The sequence below is a fragment of the Populus trichocarpa genome, chromosome 8 (assembly GCF_000002775.5).
Source record: "Populus trichocarpa isolate Nisqually-1 chromosome 8, P.trichocarpa_v4.1, whole genome shotgun sequence".
Taxonomy (NCBI): domain Eukaryota; kingdom Viridiplantae; phylum Streptophyta; class Magnoliopsida; order Malpighiales; family Salicaceae; genus Populus; species Populus trichocarpa.
In genome coordinates this window covers 6,527,214-6,549,281 of record NC_037292.2, presented here as the reverse complement: position 1 = coordinate 6,549,281, position 22,068 = coordinate 6,527,214, and the positions used below count along the sequence as shown (strand labels likewise).

Here is a 22,068-nt window from a genome sequence, read left to right as displayed (position 1 = left end):
AAAATGGTACATTTGGTCACCTAATCTCAGAATATATGCCAGTTTCGTTGAAAACCCTTTTATTATCATCTCTGCTTTTGCCCCGTCGTTTCAAGATAGCTACCAGCAAAAGATAACCTATATTTTATTCGCAACAAAACACATTATTATTATTATTATGTATCTATGCATGCGTGAATGAACAAGAAACCAATTCAGATAGATTTTGGATTCCATCACCAAAGCATGTCGGGCAATGTATTTGAATGTGATTTGATATTGAAAATACATCAAGATCTTGATACTTTTGCCCAGCAAAATGTCAACTGTCAAGCACGTCAGGGATGCATCGGATCACAAATTTACAGCACACACAGGTGAGCGATTCTCTGTTAGCAAACCTTCTGAATTTATGTGATCCTTTTAGTTCGAAACGGTGATCTTTCACCATCATCAACTACATGCATCTGATCTGGTAATTAATGGGAATTCCACAAGCAATAATTACCTTGCTTTTATGGTGCTGTTTATTGCTATATCCTTTTTGGTGCTTGATGTTTTATTGTGTCTCATACGAAGGAGGCAGTCTCTCTGGCACGCCATGATGCATAATAATATTTTAAATTCTCAGGAACGTATTTTCAAGGTTTTCGTTTCCCACTGCATATGTGCTCAAGGGGGGTCGACAGACAGACACATGGTACCATGATTTTTGGTGAGAACGAGGATTAGTTTCATGATTAGCATTCTGGGATAAATTAAACAATCCATGATGATACAAGGATCCAGACATTGTTTTCTTTATGCCAAGCTCGCCGTGGCAATTCTTGCTACTCCGGCTCAAAACCAACCCGTTTTTGGATGGGAGATTAACCTGATCATTTCTACTGTGAAGACAAGCTAAATCTGCTGGTGGTTCTTGGGAGCGAGTGGCTTATGACATGAAAGCCCACCACTTGGCTTGACATGTGCCTGTTATTTTCATCACTGATACATGATGCAAGGTCGGGGAATCATCAAGCACTCTATTATTGCAGGGCAGCAATGCCGAAACTGGAAATCATATGAAGGTCTGTCCAGTTCTACGACTCTTTGGACGAGCCTGTGCATAAACCCAGAGAGTGTGAAAAGAAAGGAAAGCAATTGCTGTGATAGAATACATAAGAACCCATCATGGATCCCTTCAAATAAAAATCTTTTCTGCAGAAAAAGCGGGGGAGGTGGGTGCTGGAAATGTGGAGCATAACTGTCCCACACCTCACCAAGGAGCAAAATTCCAAACCTCCTCCAACAAATACAAAACAAAGGGGAGAAAGAGCAAAGTGCCAGAGGAACAACCCACATTGCACATGCATTTTTTTCATTGTTTACGACTTCCTTTTCTGGATCATCACCTCCATTAATCATTGCACGGAATGAAAACCAATATTTTTTTACAAGGGACCCATGCTCTAGTCAAATTAGTGGAAGCCAACATACTCCCAATCATTCATTGGAACATTATCAGCCCATGCTATTTTACTACAGGTCCTCTGCTTCTCTGTATTCTGCAACCGTTCCCAACATCCAATATCTGGGTTTGAAATTGTCAACTAGTCAACTTCATAACTCCATTTTATTGGTGGTGAACGGGGTTCTCATTATAGAAATCCTCCTTCTTCTTTCAATGATATTTCGAAATTGGAAGAAATAAATTAAAATCTTGTGACCGCAATGTATTCTTAGAATATAAAACTGTCCTCGGGCGTTTGTTATTGATTTTAATTTAATGTAGAATTATATTATCCTCACCCTACCACCTTTTGTCCTAATTAATTTGACCCGCGAAGCTTTGATTTTAGCTAAAATCATGTAAAATCTTAAAAAGATTTCTCTTTTATATACTAAATATCTTTCACCATGTATACTATTGGAAGAAAACTTATGTTTCAAATAGTATTTCATGAAAATATTTTTAAAAAAAATTAAATTTTTATATTTTTAAATTATTTTAATGTGTTAATATTAAAATAACTTTTAAAAAATATTATTTTAATATATTTTTAAATAAAAAATATTTTAAAAAATAGCCACTCCAATAACCCAACGGACACCACACTAAATTTTGGCAGCACTCCCATGTATTGCGGCACATGGAGGGCACTGCCATGAATTGGCATTGGTGTGACAAAAATAAAAAAGGACAAGAAAAAGGAGCCAAGATTGGAAATATGATGTGGGTACCATAAAGTTCGTTAAATATTGTACAATTTCACAATACGAGAAGGGCAATTTCGTCATCCGAGAAGAATGTAAAGCAGCAGCAGCAGCACACTATTTTGCTTCCCCACGACTTTGTCCTGGGAAACAAGGAGGCAGGTTAGAGGACAGAGGGTCAGGGTGGTGTAGGGGCTGGACCATGCACAATAATAGACCAAAAGTAGGGGTAATGGGCCAATATTGTAAAATCCTTAGACAGGCCGAAAAGATAGAAGGACCCCCCCGTCCGTCAAAACTGAAGAAGAAAAGCATCATTAATCAATGTGCGTTTTTCACTTTTAATTAAATGAAACGCGTACTGTGCTGCCTTTTGATTTCTTTATTCCTTTATAACCCTCTCCACCACCGTTTTCTCTATTTCTCCTTTAACACACAGGCCCCCCCTCCCTCTCTCTGCCTCACTAAAATTCTCCCTTCTTTTGTAAATACTCGATATCTTCATCATTGATAGCTCCATCCTTGCTGTTGTTGAAACCTCAAGATCGATCCCCCCCCCTCTGTGGAAGGTAACAGCCGGTCTTATCCTTAATCTGTTAGTTCCATGATTCTTGCTTGCATTCAATCTTGAATCTTACTCTTCTTAACAACTCAATCTTATCCTAAGCACTTCATTATTAGCATCAAACCTGTTCTTATTGTCAATTAATCCGTCGCTAATAAAGTCTAATTTCCCCCCTTAATTTTCGTGAATCTGATCCCGGAATTCTCCCTCTTTTCTACATGAATCTAATTTCTTTTGTCCTTTTGAATCAGAAACAGAAAGGAGGGGTGAGTTGACAGAAAAACTGGATTTTGATAGACTATATTATCACCACCAAGACACATCACTGAAAGGATTGGTGATGATGATGGCATCATCAACAACAACAACGTCAGTAGCAGCAGTGAATACGAACGCCAACATCAACACGGATCGAACAAGAAGGAAAAAGAAGAAGAAATCCCTCTTGCAACAGCACCAATCAAAACAGAACCAAAACTCCCAGAGCCACGCCAAATGGAAAACAGAAGCACAACAACAAATCTACTCATCCAAACTTATCCAAGCCTTAAGCCAAGTCAATCTCAACCCCTCATCTTCATCAGCTCCACGTCAAGGTCGAGCCGTTAGAGAGGTTGCTGATCGAGCTTTAGCTTTTGCTGCTAAAGGTAAAACCAGATGGAGCCGGGCCATTCTGACAAACCGGATCAAACTCAAATTTCGGAAACAGCAACATAAGCGACAGAGACTTGCGTCTTCGTCTTCTTCAGGATCTACTGTTGTTACAACTGCGAGTAATAGCCGGTCGTCGAGGAAGCATAAAGTGAGTGTTTTGAGGCTGAAGGGGAAGGGTTTGCCGGCTGTTCAAAGAAAAGTTCGTGTTCTTGGCCGATTAGTTCCCGGTTGCCGGAAACAACCATTGCCTATTATCTTGGAAGAAGCTACAGATTACATTGCTGCTCTGGAGATGCAAGTTAAAGCCATGTCTGCTATAGCTGAGCTGCTTTCTCGCTCTTCCTCCGGAGCCGGCTCTTCCTTGGAGCCGATGAGCTCCTGATAGGCTTGTAATGACAGATGTCGTGTTCTGTTTTTTTCCCATATATATTTTTTCTTCTAGCTCCGTTAGATACTCGTCTTTCCTCTTCTTCTTTTTTTTGTGGAAAAAAACAGTGTTCTAATTTCTTTGTTTTGAATCCTCAAGAAATGTTAATTGATTATAAGAACTAGCTAGGGCATTTAGAATTCGTCCTTGATAATGCGTGAAGAAAGAGTTGGCAAATGGGATTCTATTTTCCTCCCTGGCTTCAGTAACTAAGGTCAGATTTTATTAGGATGTTGTGGATTTGGTATGGGCATTTGAGGTGTAAAATACACAGCAGTCCTTGGTGTCTTACTGGGTAATTAAGGATAACATGAATTGTCATATCCAAATGGAGTCCGTTTATGCGTATTCCGACCAAACGGTGAAAAATCTGAAAGCATGTCTTTCTTTTCACTTGTGAATGGAAAGAGATTAGAGCAAATCCCTAGGCCACCATGGTTGTCTGTGGCCTAAGAAAGTTGGCACCACCTTTTATCTTCGGGAGAGTATAGATGTTTTTTAAAGTGTTTATTAATTATAAATTTTTTAAAATAATATATATATATTTTTTTATATTAACACTTCAAAAAAATTAAAACAAAAAAATTAATTTTTACACAACTGAAACACGATACCAAATGAGATCTTGAAGATTGCCTCGAGTGGCAATCTATGTTGCATCGAGTCATCTATGTTACTCCCATACATGGTCTGAAAACGAGAAGGACACTCCAGTTGTTATTACTTGTATGATTGGGAGGTTAATTTGAGAGTTTTTTTTGTTTTTTCAAACCAGCACATTGAATATGTATATATATTCCGAGAATTATTTTTCCAAGAATAGCCTAGTTTAACGGATTTTTTTTTTTTTTGAAAAGTAGCATAGTTTGCTAAGATTTTTAGAAAATTAACAAATGTTGAAGAATTATTTTTGAAAATAGGATACTCGAACACAAACACTATTTGAAATAGTAGTAGCGTCTCACAATATATTTTTCTACACCAAAGCTTTTGAAATAGCAATTCTCAGTGAATGTTTCAAAACATCTTTATTTTACAAATTAATAGACATCAACAAAATTTAACCAAATATTTTATAAAGATTCAATGATAAAAAAAGAAAGAGGAGACAATGTGACATGGCAAAAGAGAGAAATTAAGGAAGAAGAAAAAAAAAAATGGGTCATCGGAGACACACGGGACTCTGTTTTTGACACGCGATATTGTTAGAAAGATCTTGAGGACACGATTCTAACTACACCTTGGAAGAACACCAAATGAGATCGTAATTAACCCTAAAAAAACCATAACAAATTACGATCATATTTGGTGGTCTTTCAAAGTGTGGTTAGACTCGTCTCGTCAAAATCTTTCTAACGGTACTGGATGTGTCAAAAACGAAGCTCTGGTGTGTTTCCGGTGAGCCATTCTTTCATAGCTATTGGATCTTGAATCTCATTTATTTGTCATTGGATCTTCATAAAGTTTTGGATTGACTTTTTATGCATATTAATTAAATTGAGAGGGACATATTTTATGGAACAACTATTATTCTCAATAATGATTGTGTTCAACCGCTCTTATTAACAGCGATTGTGTTCAAACCGTGTTGTATCCCGAATATTTTCCTAACATATGTTACTTTCCTGAAACTTTTTATGAAATTGTATTAGAAATCTAAAATATCCTAGTTTAACTAGTTGTGCAGTCTCACTCATGCAACTTGAGATCTCACATACAAAAACAAATTATTAATTTTTATCACTCCGTTTCTTTATTTGGTACATCAATTTTTATTTTTATTTAACTTTAGTTCCATTATTTTGATTATTTCATCTGTTATTTTTGTGTATTTTTTTAAACTGAGATTAATATTTATTTTTGAATGCGATTACCAGAAAAAAAACTAGTTTTTTGCCTAAAATATTGTTATTCTTTGCCCAACTTAAATAAAAAATAATTTTAACTAATAAAATGATCATAACAATAGAGATAAGATATCAGATATGTAAAAATCAAGAGACCAAGTAAGAGTTTGAGTAGAGAAGAAATAAGAAGTAGGTTGGCACAATAACCAAAGCATGAAAGAATCGGAGCTCCGAATATGACACTTGCTGTCTAAAGGAGACGACATGCTCACCCGTCGGTGGTGGATACAAAAACATTTGACTGTGGGACGCTCATGCGCTCTAGGTCACCTGTCCCTTCTAATTATAGTACAGGAATACACAAGACAAGGGAAGGGAAGGGAAGTGAAGGGGTTCTGTCTCTGGAGAGGGCTAGTGTTGAGGAGGCATGACAGGGTGACACCTGCGTCCAATGCCTTTGACTCCGTTTTAGTGTTTTTTTTTTAATATTTATTTTTTTTACTTCAAATTATTATTATTTTTTAAATATTTTTATATCATTTTAATGTACTAATATTAAAAATAATTTTTAAAATATAAAAAATATTATTTTAATATATTTTTAAATAAAAATTATATATTTTTAAAAAATCTCTAATATTCTCCCGAACATCCTAGAGAACAACCGCGTATCATATTCTATGGCAGGCACACGGGTGCTTGTGTTTCATCACTATCAGCTAGGATTGGGAATTGAGGGGGTAGAGAATGAGAGTGCAGAGACTACGATGGTTGAATTTTTTTTTTAAGGACCCCTAACATAGGACACCCTACCCTACGTTATTTTTGCTTGCATAGGTCTCAGAAAGTGATGATTTTCTCAGAACACATGCTTTGCATTCATTTTGTTCAGGCATACAAACAGCCGCGGTACACATGCACCCATGTGCCTTAAGCCTCTCCTACACGGCTACACACTTTTCTCTTCAGGATATCCACAGTTTTTTTTTTTTTTTAAAAGAGAAAATTCCCTCTTTGTGCCTTTTGAATTAACCACTGTAAAAGTCAATCAGTTTGACTGGACAGAGGCCCGTCCCATTTACCATGATTTAACCCTGTTAACTCGTGAGAAACAAAAGGATGTGCTTTTTACAATGCCATCTAGTCATTTTTTCCTTAGAAAAATGATTAAAACGTTTCTATTTGCATAATTAAATAATATAAATTAATCTTGATTAAAGTAATGGTGGCTGGAAGTCATGGAAAAAAAACCCATGAAACAAAGATGGGCTGTCACCGCCGTCCCACCACTAGTTAATTGGGGGGGCGGCAAGTTGACTCGAAAGATTAAACAATTCTAATTTCTAAGAGAAGAAGCTGCCACACAGGCATTTGCTTTCACGTCATTCGAGTCCTCGGCATCTCCTCAACAGCACATGTTACAATCATGATTTCCAAAAACGAAAACATTTTTTCAAGCTGCAAAAACTGGTTTTCCATTTGTTTAGAGTACACGTGTTTTTATATTTTAAGAGTGTATTTAAAAAAAAACTGATTTTTTTTATTTTTTAATTTAAATTATTTTTTTGATTTTTAAATTGTTCTGGCGTATTCATGTTAAAAAATAATTTTTAAACAATAAAAAAATATTATTTTAAAATATTTTAAAATAAAAATTACTTTGAAAAGCAATCATTATCACAATACCAAACATGCTCTTCATCATCACCGAATTGTCCAGAAAAAATCTTCCAAGATCAATTCCAAAAAAATCTCACCATAAGAATTAACAAACTTTATGCTATTTAGGACTGAGTCCAACTATTTTTAGAAAACAGATTGCATTTTTTTAAAAAAATATGTTTCAAGTTAATAATTTCTTAGTGCTTATTGGTCGTTTTGATGTAAGAAATAAAAAATTAAAAAAATATTATTTTGATGAAATTTCAAGTGAAAAGTACTTCGAAAAATAATTTATAACACACTCACAAACAAACTCTTTGTTATTGAATCCCATAGATTTGATGGTTCAAGTTATTTAAGCAGTGATTTTGGGAAATATATTCAATGACATTAGCAAAACTTTAAACATTATAGTAAAAGACTTTGAAAAAAAAAATTGTTCATACTTTCATATTTTACTATGAACTCATTATGACAAATTTTTTACAATTCAATTTCGGTACAAATATTCATTTTCATTATTTTTTGATCATTGGTTTGAGAGATGAAAGAGAGAGATCACTGAATTTCAACTATGAGAGAGAAAGTTATCTTTCACGTCATTTTCAACCACCTAAATGGTAGTTATTGGTGTTCACGGGTTTCATGCCATGAGAGAAGTTTGATAGTGGTTGTTTAAAGTCTCAATTCTGCTTAAAAAATTATATATGAGTTGAGTAAGACAAATAAAATTATCATGCAATTTATTGTCGTACGGTTAAATGAAAAATAATCTTTGGAGTACAAAAATTATTGAATTTGATGACGTGCATGACCTGTATCATGAGTTTGGTTTGTTGACTCGAGTTCAATTGATTTTTTTTCTTTTTAACTGAGTGTTTCTTTTTACTAATTTTATCTTTTAACATTAAGTTAATTAATTGAAGATTGAACATACCAATTTATTTTTGCAAGATTATCCATGCAGGCCTTGTAGGTCAACCTGGGTTGATCTAGGAAAATCTAATATATTTTTGTCTCAATATGAGATAAAAATACCATCAAGAATGCAACTAATTTTGAGATCATGCATGATTCAAATCTATTTTTTTTTTTCAGAAAACACATTAGCGATGCCTAAATTTTTTTTTGTGTTCAATTTTTTTTTATCTATAGTGCAGCGTGGAGCGATTTTGTTATCACTTGGTTAAATAAAATTACCCGACCACGGTGAAGCGCGAATAAAATAGCTAGTTAACACCATTGTTCATTGCTGTAACCAGAAAGGTGATGCATAACAAGCATCAAGGATGTTTAGTATAGTTTAGTTAGAGGGCAAGTTTCATAATTGATTTCTTAGTTTGATTTGTATAGTTTAGAGGGCGAGTTTTCATCATTTTTGAGTGCTTTAGATGGAAAGCCATTATCATGATTTTGATTTGAGAGCTGAAGGCTACCTTTAAATTAATCAATCAAAACATTCAAGCAATAAACTTAGGGAAGATAAAAAGCCTCTGTCATCCATCAAACTAGCTAGATAACATATTAAATTAATTAATGCACAAAAATCATGCGCAATCTTCAAACTAACGAATCGCCAATAATTGATCTGAAAATCAAATTAAAGGTACACGGGAAGGATGAATTAATGCTCAATGGATCATCGAAGATCATTCGACCTTTTAGCTGAGAGATGGCTTTCCGTCTCTTGCAAAGAGAGGTACCACACCCAAACTTGAAATTAATTAATTAATTAAAAAACGATTTCAAACTCGAGGTGTTAATTTAAAAAGAAAGAAAGAAAGAAAAGTCAAATTGATGAATGCCTTCTGTATCGAGTCTATCGACAACAATTGAAGTCACGAGATCCTTTAAAATTAACAAAGAAGTTAAATAATTTGGGGACGCTTTCAATAAACGTTCACGATTTAAGATTTCCATTAGAATATCTTAAATTTAAATCGCAAAGTTATCTATATTGTACCCCTCAAGAACAAAGAATCTTGATAGCCTCACTGTACGAGATCCAATGCAAATACAAGGATGTCTGTTGAAATTAGCTGCACGGAATCTACAGTGAACTTGCATGTGGCCCGCGGGGTGTGATTCCTGTAAACTTTGCTGCTACTCCACATCAGCATCCCAGTTTCAGGGCATTAATATATAGTTCATTTCACCATGAACGATTACAAATGACAAATAAAAATATTGGAATTAAATCCAAATAAAGATCACGAGAAATAAATTCTATGAATACAAATGATCAATTTGCAAAAATAGAATTTAACACTGTAAATAAACCCTCCCAACGCAGGAGAGAGTGTTCATTTCTATAGTCTGACTCTCACTTGTTAACATGTTGACCCGTGAAAATTTTCCTTCATGTTGCTCGCAAGAGAGGTGGTTAATTTCTAGACTAATTAAGTAGTAATTAACTCTTGAAAATAATACCAGTTCCTCTTACTATTATTTTCTCACGCAAAAACATATTCAACATCTCTGCTCGTCACTGCTCGAGTGATCTCGAAACTATTCAAGTGCCTGTGTTATTCAACCATCTGCATATATCTCTAAAAAATATTTACCCACAGTACTGTTGCATATTCCCTTTCAAAAGTTTGATAAAGGCACGTTCGTCTACAGCAAGGTAACGTACAGTCACGTTTACAGTCTTATGAAATATTCAACAACAATCTCAGAACGTCGGAAGGAGATAGTTACCATCTTTGGAAATAATGCGTCGGGCAGATGTAAAGATCAAACAGAGACACCCATGTAAATTAAAGAATGAAAACGGTACCGTTATCGATGCTAGATCCTACGAAGTCTTGTTGTTGGTATATCCCATCCAAACTTTCCCAGATAGCCCAGGTGAGAAACACAGACAAAAGATTGCAGAGATTCTAAGATTAGTGGTCTCATATATGCGCCATACCATGCACGATCACTAAATACACAGGAGACCTTTTAATTTAACTGCCTTGAAAATTCTCGTCTTTTGATCGTTTTTACAAGGGCATGCATGCACCAGCCACCATGTGAATGCCAAGCAATGAAAAGGACATAAAATTTAAAGAATTGCTCACTTCGCCTAAAGTATTCTTAAAGCACATGGAGGGGTCTGGCCTTGTCCATTGAACTCCAAGAAAACAAAAGGTAAAGAGGTGGAAAAGTAAAAGTTGCAAAAGATGGCTTCGCCATATGGTCTCCACTATCCAGAGATGGAAGAGTTTGTTTGCGATGTGGCACTTTGGTCTTCTTTTATTTATTCCAAGGAAAAAAACTGTCTTGAGAACAAAATTAATTATAGGCATGATATATTACAGTGAATGAAAAAACTTGGTTGTCTTCCTGTACACACACATGACACGTAACAGAGCATGATACGAGTTTAGGTAATAATTGTTACCATCTTTTTGTCATTTTCCCATTGTTTCCATTTGAATGCATTGTCACGAGTGATCAGCTCCATCCAAAGCCGATTGAGTTGGCGAAATTATTGTTACCTTACCCGCAAGGTTCTTTTATTGTAACATTATTATTTTTTATTTCACACTTTAATATTAAATATTTATTAAGAATATAGTTTTATAATTTATTTTAATTTATTTTTTATATATTTATCTCATTTTACTGATTTGAATATTTATGACTTTAGAAGTTAATAAAGTTGACTCGAGATTTTTTTTTAATTTTTTTTTGTAATTTTAATTTTTAACATTGAATTAATTTAAAAATTAACCAAAACTAATTGAAAAAACTTTAATAATATCCAAATATTTTTCTATTTTTTTTTTATAAAAAAATTAATTCGACTTCCAATATAGTATGAGTAAATAATTTAGTTAATGGTAATTTATCTTCAAACTATTTTAGTCATATTGAAATTGTAATTCCGGTATTTTTGTTTCCTGGCATATCGTTTTGGATTTAAATCCATTTTCAGATATGAAAAATAATTTCTTTTGTTATTATATTAGTATAAACATGAATTACGTTTTTGAAGGGAATTCTATCCTTTAAAGATGATTCAATCGTTTAAAAACCTATTAAAAAAAAAAAAAAAACCTTGAGTTCTCGTAAGTGAAACTTAGTAGGGAAAAATGACATCATGGGGGGCACTTCAAGGCAATAAAATATATAGTTGAAAGGGAAATAAAACGATCAAATTTCCTTCAATTGATTTTATTTAAAATAACACAATAATTCCAATCACAGTCTCAATAAATCTTATCGGTCGCGCTCCTCGTTTTACCAAATAGCTTCATTGGATCCAAGAGATGCCAAGCTGCTGTCATGTACAAGGAAAAAAAATATCAGAGAAGAGGTTAAAAATGCGATGGGACGGGACCTGAGTAATTAAGATGGGGACGTTAGGAATTACTCAATTTCTTTTAAGTGACCTTTTTAACCTGTTAAATCCCACATGAGAAATGACCCAATTTCTTTTAACCTTTAGAGAGTAATAAATTAGAGAACAAATAATGTGTAGGGTGCTATTTCCAGGTTCCATGTGCAATGCATTTATGTGTCCTGGAATAGGGCATGTCATTTTCACTCGAAGATAAAGAAAAACGAAGAGACAGAAATAATGAAATGCCGAGGCATGCGTGGATGATAATATATGAGGGCCAACAAATAATGTTAAATTCCATCGATCTCAGTGGAGTTTTGACATGCCAATTTGAGGGCCAATATGTGTAGAAAAAACAGGCATCGAATATCTTTGATACATTTAATCTGTCGGCTCAGGAACCAAACTAGAAGATGCTCGCTCGATACATTTAACATTCTTTTCGACCGGTGAGATTCAATGAACAGTATGAAAATCAAAACGCAATTTTGTTTTAAGGGGGAATGTATTATTGTTAGATATAATCTGGGGATTGACTTGGTGAAAGTTCTCGGCTAACCTCTAGATCACCTATGCAAATCATTTTTTTCAATGAAAGTAAGAAAATGATGTTATTAATTTTTTTTAATTATCAAGAAATTATTCAGATCAAGTTTGGGTATGGTGAAGTTGGATCGATTAGATTGATCGAGTCTAATTAGATCAATTTTTTAATTGATTTAATATTAGATCCAGCTCAGGTTAATTAGGTTTTCAATCATTAAGTTTTCAAGTCAATTCATGAAATATGATTGGATTTAATAATCATGGTGGTGAAGAATCAGCGTGGTTATTACTTTCTTAGCTTCCATGTAGTATTATAAGAAAACAGCCCACTTCTTATTGTTTTTTATTTTTTTTTAGGTTTTTAAGTGTATTTGTTGGATGGTATTACATTTCAAGGATTTGAGAGGAAAATCAGAAAAAATAAAATATAAATATGAACAAAATTGAGTCTTTTGTTGTTTATTTAGCATCAAAATGCGAAATTGAAACTTTTCAAAGATAACGGGATAGCAGTGGAGAGTTCTTAAATACAGGATAGGAACGAAAAATATAATTTATTCTATTTTGAAACGTAACTGTCTCAATAAACCAAAAGCACTGTAATTTTCCTATGAAACAAGCTTCGTTGGTTTATGAGCATAGCACAAATTTTAATGTTTTTTTAAATGGTCATGTCATTAATTATCTTATAAATCTTATTACAGTAAGACTAAGGGTTTGTTTAGACTATGGTCATGGATGCACTAAAAATGCTTAAAAAATGGGGGAAAAACCATGATTTCATTTCAACTATTTGAGGTAAATTCTTGAGTTTTTTTAGGACATTGAAATGACATGAAAACAATATTAAAACCGATATTTCAAATAAAAAAATATATTGAAACATCAGGTAAAGTGTCACTTCACATCCTTTCAGAGCTTTTAAAAAATACTTTGCTGTGAAGATTGCATATGTTACAATTTTTATAAAGGTTTTACCAAAGACACCTGTTAGGGGGAGTATTAAGAGCATATTTCTTTACAAAATTAACTCGTTGTTGTAATTACATAACACAGTTAAGTAAGGAGATATTTTTTATTATTTTTTATACTTAATTCGAGTTTTTTTTATTTTAAATATTGCAGTATTGTTTGACGGATGGAATATGATCAATTAAAGATGATTAGTAGTAGTAGTTAAATGATGTTCATTAACATCTATATATGCATTATAAAGGGTATTAATTTGAACAATAATATCAAAACTAATAAATATATATATTAGCCATTTAACTGTCAAGGGTTTATTAAATAATTTCTCGTAATAAAGAGATTAATTAATTTGTTTTAATAAATTAGAGGAACTAATTTGTAATTAACTCCTACTTTTAACAAGGCAAGTCGCGCCAATGCAATGCATATTCCAAAGGTTAATGGATGCTTAATGATCGGATGCAAGTCAAATAGCCATATACTGCTGGATGTAACTAAACAATATCACAATACTGCAATGCATGCTCTTCCCACAGCTTGCATGCCTCTCTGGCTATGCAGGCTTAATTAGTAGATTTCTGCTCAGGTGCGAGGCTCCTGAGCAGTGCACTATTGAGCTCCCTGTGATACAATTATTGCGTGATTAACTATCATCGTGGGAAAAATCGGTGTTTAATATAGGTTTGGACTATAATTCTATAAAGCCTTCGATTAGGCCCAGATTCATAATAGCAACACCCAAACCAGGACCAAAAATCTTGAAATTTTTTACTTTTGCTTGAGTTGGAGGACAACAAAATATAGAATATCTGTTTAAAACGGGTATATCTTAGTTTTGCCGGAGCATCATTTTTCTTACCTTTTCCAGAACAATTTTGGTGTGAAGTGCCGTCAACCTTGATTTTTTTGATAACCCAGTTCCGAAGTTACCAGCTTTGATCCCTTCGATTGTTTGTCTTTTGTTCTATTCCAATATATTTGTAAGCATGTTTTGAGGAGCGGTTTATTACAGTGGAAGATCCACCGAGAAGCGTTGTGACACGTAAAGGCTGAAATCGATTAAGGAATTTAGAGATCTAGAAAACTGGCTGATGAATCTTCATTAGGCGTGAAGGCCTCGATTAACCCATGGTGGAGCCCAATAAACTCAGTGAGTCCATCATTATCATGTTGGACTTAAACCATGAAGAGGCTCTCAGGCTAACTCTTTTTTCATGAGATAAGTTTTTCAGGTCTTGTGGTGACGATTTGCATTCAGAGGGGATTTGACTCATTTGAGATCATTGCATACATTTATCTACTCTAAAAACATCTAAATTACCGCATTTCATTCACATGCTATCACTCATGCTTCTCTTCAGACTACGAGAATGTAATGAAACTGCTGCAAATAAAAACCCTGCTATATATCCATGTGAAAACGAACACCATAGAATTCATTGACTTGAACATGCACGCGTGCATCTCAACTAATCACCCACACAGATTCTTGTCTGACTGGAGATCATACTGATCAACAATATCACTAGTCTCCTCAAACACGGCAGGCAACTATAATGCAGAAAACACGGTTATAGGAAGAGCAGCTCGGCGGAAGAGAGAGAGAAGATCAGATATGGCAAATGGCTGTAATGGGCTCAAGATCACATTCACGTGATGGAAGACCTCAATTAGCGAACGATGGAGCCCGTTAGGATTATATCTCGCTATCGGTCAAACCAAGCCCTTTATTTTGAGTATTCCCAAATCAACCCCTTAACATCGATTTAAATGTGATTGGAGTCTATTGATCCAGCCTTTTTTACCAATTGAAACTTAGAAAGTCCCGATGGATTTCACCTTTTTTTGACGGTATGGTCTGAGGATCAGAAATCGCATTTTATCTGAACCACCACACCAGTTTAATTGACCAAAATAAATAGTTAAGGGTCTGCTAAAGAAAATATAAAAAGTAAAGGGACTCAATTATGTACGCAGCCGCAGTTAGGCTTAAGACGACATCGTTTTCTAAGTGTTGAGGAACCGAAAAAGCCCTTCATTCTCTGTCTGTGTCTTCCTCTGCTTCTAGTTCCCAGATACAGTAGCTGTGGAGAAGAGAATGGCATCATCATCATCAACAGCAGTAGCAACAGCAACAGAAACAACTACAGAGAGAAGAGGAATACCAGGAGCTCAGTTTGTAGAAGATGTTGAAACCTATCTTAATCAATCTGGTCTTGATGTCAACTCTGCCCTGTCTTTTCTGCAAGAAAGGTATTCTCTTTTATCATTTCTTTCACAACTTTAATCGATTTAAAATGTTAAATACTTCATCTTTTTCGCGATTGATGTTGGGGGTTATGTTTGTTTTGTAGATTACAGCAATATAAGTTGGTGGAGATGAAACTTCTTGCCCAACAAAGGGATCTTCAGGTACCTTTTGTATTCTATGGTTTGAATTGAATTGTAACTGTAGAAAACCAGGGTTTGATTAACAGGGGAGTCGTGACTTGCTGTTCTTTGGAAACCTTGTGGGCATTTATGTCAAGTGTTTGACTCTCCAAATCTTAACATTATGGAAATTGGTAGAATTTGACTGTAACCGGCTAAAATGGGTCTTATAGTTCATGAATTATTAATCGGTTGAATTGGTAGGAAAAACGTTTTTAGCTTTTTGAGTTCTCAAGAAGCTTTGCATGGCAGGACTGAATTGCTGCATTTTAGAATTTGACCTCATAAGGGTTTTACCTTTTCTCTGCTTCGTATGGTTTTGGCTGGAGATAATTAACTCCAAAACTACTATCTCAGTTATAGCATTTTTTATGAGTATTTGTGCACTCTTTTTTTCAGCTATTGATTATCCAGCTGAATGTTGAATATCATAATCTTAAGCTATAAGCTATTCTAATATCTGAGTGATGCTTTTGATTTCTGCACTCCGTTTCTGGGATAAATATTCTGTACCACAAGCAGAATCTAACTTGGTTAATTTGGGTCTTTGTGCTGAATTGGAATCGAGTTTTCATGTGACTTCACTAGTTTAATTTCTTTGGTTTGTAATAACTGGTGTAACATTCAGTAATTGCTTTGGTTGTCAGGCAAAGATCCCTGATATAGAGAAGTGCTTAGATGTGGTTGCCACTTTACAGGCTAAGAAGGGTACTGGTGAGGTTCGTTTTCTGTGCTGATCATTTTATATTATCTATGGTAGCTTGCTTTTGGAAATTGTTCTTACCCAAGCTATGTTCGAATATGGGGTTAGCAGACTTCATGAATAACACTGTTTTTATTTTGATGGATTTCCTTCTAGCTCTAGTACATTATTTTATAGGGTAGTTGCAAAATTGATATTGTATGGGTGAATATGCTTGTGAAGAATACTGTCATGCTCTTGTTGCAGCACAAATATCATAGTAAATAGATATGCCGTTTGTGTTATATGGGGTATCCTAGTAAATCCCTCACCCACCTCCCTCCCCTGCCTCCTTCCTGATGAATTGATAACTGTTCTAGTTTTAAATAAAGTTGAACACAAGAGGTTGAAGTGTGCCATTTACTGCTTACCATTGCATGCTGAAAATAACTGTGAAACATGACCATCATAAGGAGGAGAAATCAGATGTGGTTTATGCCTTTGCACTAGTTGCAATTCACTAAACACATGCCTCCATGTTCATCGCATTTCTTGTTATTTGATAAATGATGGCATTTTGGAACTCTTAAACGTGTTGAGTTCTTCATACCCATCTTTAATTGATGAAAATGAATAAAGCCCACTATCATGTAACTCCTCTGCTGAAGGGCTCACCTCTACTTTAGGGCAAGCACGCTGGAGTCTCGCTATCATTGGCCTTAAAAAAGCGAGCTTCGTGTTTGTTGACAGCTTGCTATTAGAGAACGGCTTCCTCTTTTCTGACATTATCTTTTACATCACCATAGTTTTTTATTGGATTTGCTAAGATTCAGCTCTAGAGTCCATGTCAACCATCCTACCCTTAGCTTCCTTAGTCTTGGCCCAGGGATTCTTACAATCATTATAGTCATATCAGGTCTGTGCTCAATCCATCAGCCAGGCTAATTATGTATAGTCTCCCATCTCATGCCTCCTCACATAGTTCAAACCATGATTGTAAAAATCCCTGGGCCAAGACTAAGGCAGTAGATTTCAAAAATGTTTAATTTGTATATTAGATGCTGCACTGTAAGTGTATGTTGGCAGGTGAGTTGCATACATGATCATACTTGCAGAAGAAATTTTCACTAGTTGAGTTGCTCATGAGAATTAATTCTAAGCTTACAATCTTGACTTGATCTTACAACATTCTTGCCCACTTAGCATGTCCAAACTAGAGTCACTTTTTTAGACTACCTTAATGAATACCATATATTTTTCATGTTGGTTTCTTCAGTCTTCCTGGATTAGATATTGTGGCAATCCTGGCTTTACGTACTCCAGAGTCCTAGCTTCTGGTTGATGAGAATCTACTTCTCTAATAATATCCCTATTCCTTACAATCAGTGGTCCATTGGTTGTCCATGGATGGTCTTTGCTAATTACATCCCCCCATCTTTTAAGAACCCAACACTTGCGTGCTAGTGGGCGACGTGACTTAAAAAGGATTGAACTAGTGAGCTGCTATTTAGTATCTATCAATAGATTTGCTAAGAACAACCTGCTATATTTTGATTGGCATTCTCCCACAATTCGGATATATATGGCATTATAATACCGCAATCCAGCTAGTTGGTTAGCTATACCCAATGATGTAGAAATCACCTTGGAACTTTTTGCAGGAGCAGCCTTCAGAAAGTTACTGTTGTTTCAAAAGGCAGAACCTTGGATGATAATTCTGTGACCTTACATCGATAGCAGTAACAATATACATATATGCTATATATGAAAAAAGTGCTGACTTTCTTAGTTAGCATCTGAAAGATATGCCATCAATAGGACTTGAAATACTGTATTTTTTAATATATTTCAATCATATCATATCCTCTTAACAATTATTCCTAACTTGAAGCTGTAATTAATTCAGGTGCATATGTTGGCTGTTGACTAGTTCTGAATTATGCAATCTATTTTGTTATCTGGTTGAACTTAAAGCTAATGGTTTTAGGTTTCTATTCTCTTATAGAGTTTATGCTATTGGATGTTTCATTGGCTTTGTATTTTGGACGCAGCCTCTTATTGCTGATTTTGAAGTTTCCGAAGGCATATATTCTCAGGCTCGCATTGAGGATGCCGAGTCGGTTTGTTTATGGCTAGGAGCAAATGTCATGTTGGAGTATTCATGTGAAGAGGTTTGCACCTGTTCTTTTAGATGCTTCAGAAGCCTCTCTTTTTTTATAAAAAAAAATCATTAAGATTGGATACAAATGTAAGATCAATGAGAATTTTATGGTGTAGGCCAATGATCTTCTACAAAAGAATTTGGACAACGCTAAAGCTAGTCTAGAAGTTCTAGTTGCCGATCTATTATTCTTAAGGGATCAAGTCACTATAACACAGGTATTGCTAATTAAAATATAGGCTTCTTTATCTTTCTTCCTGGAGTGGCGATTAATGTGTAGAATTTAAACCAATATGTTGCATATGACATTATTTGCATAACAAACCGGGCTAGCACTATTAGTGCGCACCAATTTTGCACCCCCCACCATCAATTTTTCTGTATTATGATGATGTTTCATTTGTCCTAAAATTGTTATTGGTACACACCAACTTTCATTTTATATCAATCAAGTACTTGAACTTTGATCTTTGCCATATTCTCATTTGATACACCAATGTTTTTTATTGATCCAATCTAGTGCTTTAGCCAATTTTTTATTTTCTAATGTAGATTGTTTTTAGTGAAAGCACCCTATAAAATAAGATTATTTTTAAGAAACAAAAATATTTTAGATTAAGATAAATGATATATAAAATTAAAATAAATCCTTTTTATGAACTAGTTTTTAGTCTTTATGTAAATGACTTGCCATTGATGAAAATAGTTTATGTTTTAAAATGATTTTGAGCAGGTTAAGCTGTGTTTAGCAAACAATGAGCAAGTCATTTACAATGAGAAAATGTGTAAAGTTACTAATAGTGCAAGTATTCCCAAGAAACAAATGTTAAGGCATTTGATTTTACAGCATACCAAACTGCAAAAGGCTTCGTAAGTTTGTAAATTGTTAGCGGTTTTTTTACCATTACTACCATTTTACAGGTTACTATTGCCCGCGTGTATAACTGGGATGTTCACCAGAAGCGCAGAATGCGCGAAGCTGTTACTGCTGAGAAAGACTCATGAAATAGTTGTTCCACTGCAATTGAGTTTCAGAGGCAGCAATGCAAGCTTATCTTCTAGGGTGTATTGTCTTAATCCCTCGTTTCTTAATCTGGTGAAGGTATTGTCTCTGCATACCTGTTGATGTTTTCTGCGTATCTGCACTTTTGTGGTCTGGTTCACTGCGCACTCATGCAGAAGCTTGATATATTATCTGGATCATTTTTGATGCATGATAGAATTTCTTAGCTTGAGCTGTAACATCTGTATTAACTGAAAGTCCTTTAGGTTGATTGGCTGTTTACTGTTTTGTAAGCTTTTGTTTTTCAAAAAGATGTCCGGTTAAGTTTCAAATCTCTTTGTTAAATGAGTTAGATATCTGGTTTAAATTTTGAAATGTCGGGTCCGTGGTGGAAACAATGGGGACCGCATGTAAGTTCAATATGAAGGAGATGCGTTGGCAAAAGGTTTGCGAGATGGAGGTAAAGGAGCCTATGTCACTTGGTCTGAATGATGTCAGCATCTTACCTCAAAAGGGTTGTAGATCTGGATTTTTTCAATTATACTATTGAGTTTTTTAGTTTTAAATTATTACTAGGTTTCTGCTCTGTAGACTTCGGTCCACGAGCTTAGTGGGATCACACTTGTGTTCATGTTGGACGTATTTCTTAATTGCTTCACATGACGGTTGAGTCTTGTAACGTTAGGCTGGCAGTTTGGCGGCCTCGCTACTGATAACGGCTAACGTTTTTACATATGAGCCTCAACTTGTCGGTGACTGAGAATCTAGTTCAGAGCAGTGGCAAGTTAACATGTGTCTATGAGGGAGTCGAGTTTTTGTCTTGTTCCCCACCTTAGCACCAAAACACCATTTGGGTTTAGGGCGCCGCATAGAAATTAAGGATTATCCAGGTACACTTTGAGTGGACTTTTAGAAGTCGATTTCAAGCGTTGAATGTAATCTGATTACTTTTGATCAAATTGCATTACAAGTAGGTGTTTGAAAAAGTCTCTTTTAAGCAACTAGCCACCTACCTGAGAGCAGCCCATCGTAATCCAGGAGGCCATAGAAAATTACGGATGTGGGTCTTGCTGCCTCCAATAATCTCACTTTTAAGTGTCGGTTAAACCCAGCATCATTTATATGTCGGTATATCCTTGTCCAAAATGTTTGGTTGAGTCTGCAAATTGGCAGCAAACTTGAAGTTTGGATGCTCCAACATCACCTAATTTTCCTATCACAGACACAAGCATGTTCTTTCCATTGCTATCAAATCCAATGGATAGACAGTTTCTTGCATTTCACTTGCGTCCATTTAGGAGGTTGCTTATTGGATCACAAGACCTTCGGCCTATACGATGGGAAGTATGTATTGGAATATATAGGTCTCTGCACTTCGCAAAAGCTCCCTAAATTTATGAAGGACGCATGCTCTATACGCTTCTCTTGCCGTTTCAAAGAAACAAACGAAAAAAGGGACTAGCACAGTTCAGATATAAAGATCCCTTCAACATTAATTGAAATAACGAAGAAGAAAGTATCCAGCCTTTGTGTTCTATACATATTTGCATGGAGTTTTTCCATTCGAGTACCTGGCCCTTCAAGGCATATATAGTTTTCATCGTGGGCCAACTATAACTCGGAAGTTTCCAAGCTTTGCAAGCTTCTTCTAAGGTTCAACCTCGAATGAGACCCGAGAGATTAATATGACCTCCAAATGGCAGTCAAGATGAGATTTTTAATGTGGATCCAATAAACGTCCATGTTCATACGCAGTTGACCTTGAGAATTATAAGGGGTCCCATAGTTTAAAATTAAATGAAGTGAAAACCCAGTTGCATGTAGAAATGGTTTGACAATCTTCAAAAGTCAGCAATAGGGCACATCTCCTTCTCTTCCTCTGCTTACACTGACATTCGGTTCTGTCGAGGTTTTTATATATACAAGACCGGTGCTATCTAATATATTTGTATGAAATTAAAAATTGAGCTAGATGCTGCTGCTGCTTTCCAATCTAATATCCAGATTTCACTGCCAGAAAATCTGCATGATAGTCAGGGATCAGATTTAAACAAAATAAACAACGTTCGGTCAGATTTATTCAAATCATACTGATTAATGCTGCTTGTTAGCACTAATACATGATTCATGCAAAAGATGAGGACATCATTTGGTGTCTATAGAACATCAAGGTAACACGATTAATGGGATTAATTACTTGTCTGGCTAATTACAATTAAGGTAGCAAAATCAATCTCAACTCAGCAACATATAAATTGTTAAAACACTTTTGTGAGAGTACTTATGCCTGTTTCTGGTTATCTCATATGTACACCGATTGTTTATACTCTAAATTCAAAAAGGTATATTAAAAAAACACGTCCACTCTTCACAACCTGATAAACTTCAAGATCAATGGTGAGGAGAACACATACACGTTACTTCCATGGAATCATGGGCATAAAAAGAAAGGAGGGGAAATGAACCTATTTATTTATGGAGTCGTGCACGCAAAAGGAGACTGACTTGTCTTTACTGCCTTGTAATTAAAGCCATTTTGTCATCTAGTGTTTTCCACGCGTTTAGCGGTTGCCCGTATGATAAACCACTTGATTATTATAATAATAATAAC

At 35.1% G+C, this 22,068-nt stretch overlaps 2 protein-coding genes across 3 annotated transcripts; both read left to right on the top strand.

The window, feature by feature from the left end:
* The first annotated feature begins 2,498 nt into the window (after positions 1-2,498).
* LOC7485891 (transcription factor bHLH148) lies at positions 2,499-3,942 on the top strand. Of its 2 annotated transcripts, none has more exons than XM_002312284.4 (2): positions 2,499-2,744; positions 2,992-3,942. In XM_002312284.4, exon 2 carries the CDS (start codon positions 3,081-3,083, stop codon positions 3,774-3,776), a length of 696 nt encoding a protein of 231 aa, XP_002312320.1. In that variant the 5' UTR covers positions 2,499-2,744; positions 2,992-3,080; the 3' UTR covers positions 3,777-3,942. The 2 variants fall into 2 exon arrangements, with proteins under 2 accessions (XP_002312320.1, XP_024461857.1); XM_024606089.2 differs by having other exon boundaries at positions 2,529-2,744; positions 2,998-3,942.
* Positions 3,943-15,181: 11,239 nt separating this feature from the next.
* Positions 15,182-19,789, top strand: LOC7485890 (prefoldin subunit 3). The gene is made up of 6 exons (XM_002312283.4): positions 15,182-15,434; positions 15,536-15,593; positions 16,259-16,330; positions 18,345-18,464; positions 18,571-18,672; positions 19,376-19,789. The coding sequence occupies exons 1-6, from the start codon at positions 15,280-15,282 to the stop codon at positions 19,457-19,459; spliced, it is 591 nt and encodes a 196-aa protein (XP_002312319.1). The 5' UTR covers positions 15,182-15,279; the 3' UTR covers positions 19,460-19,789.
* Positions 19,790-22,068: the final 2,279 nt, after the last annotated feature.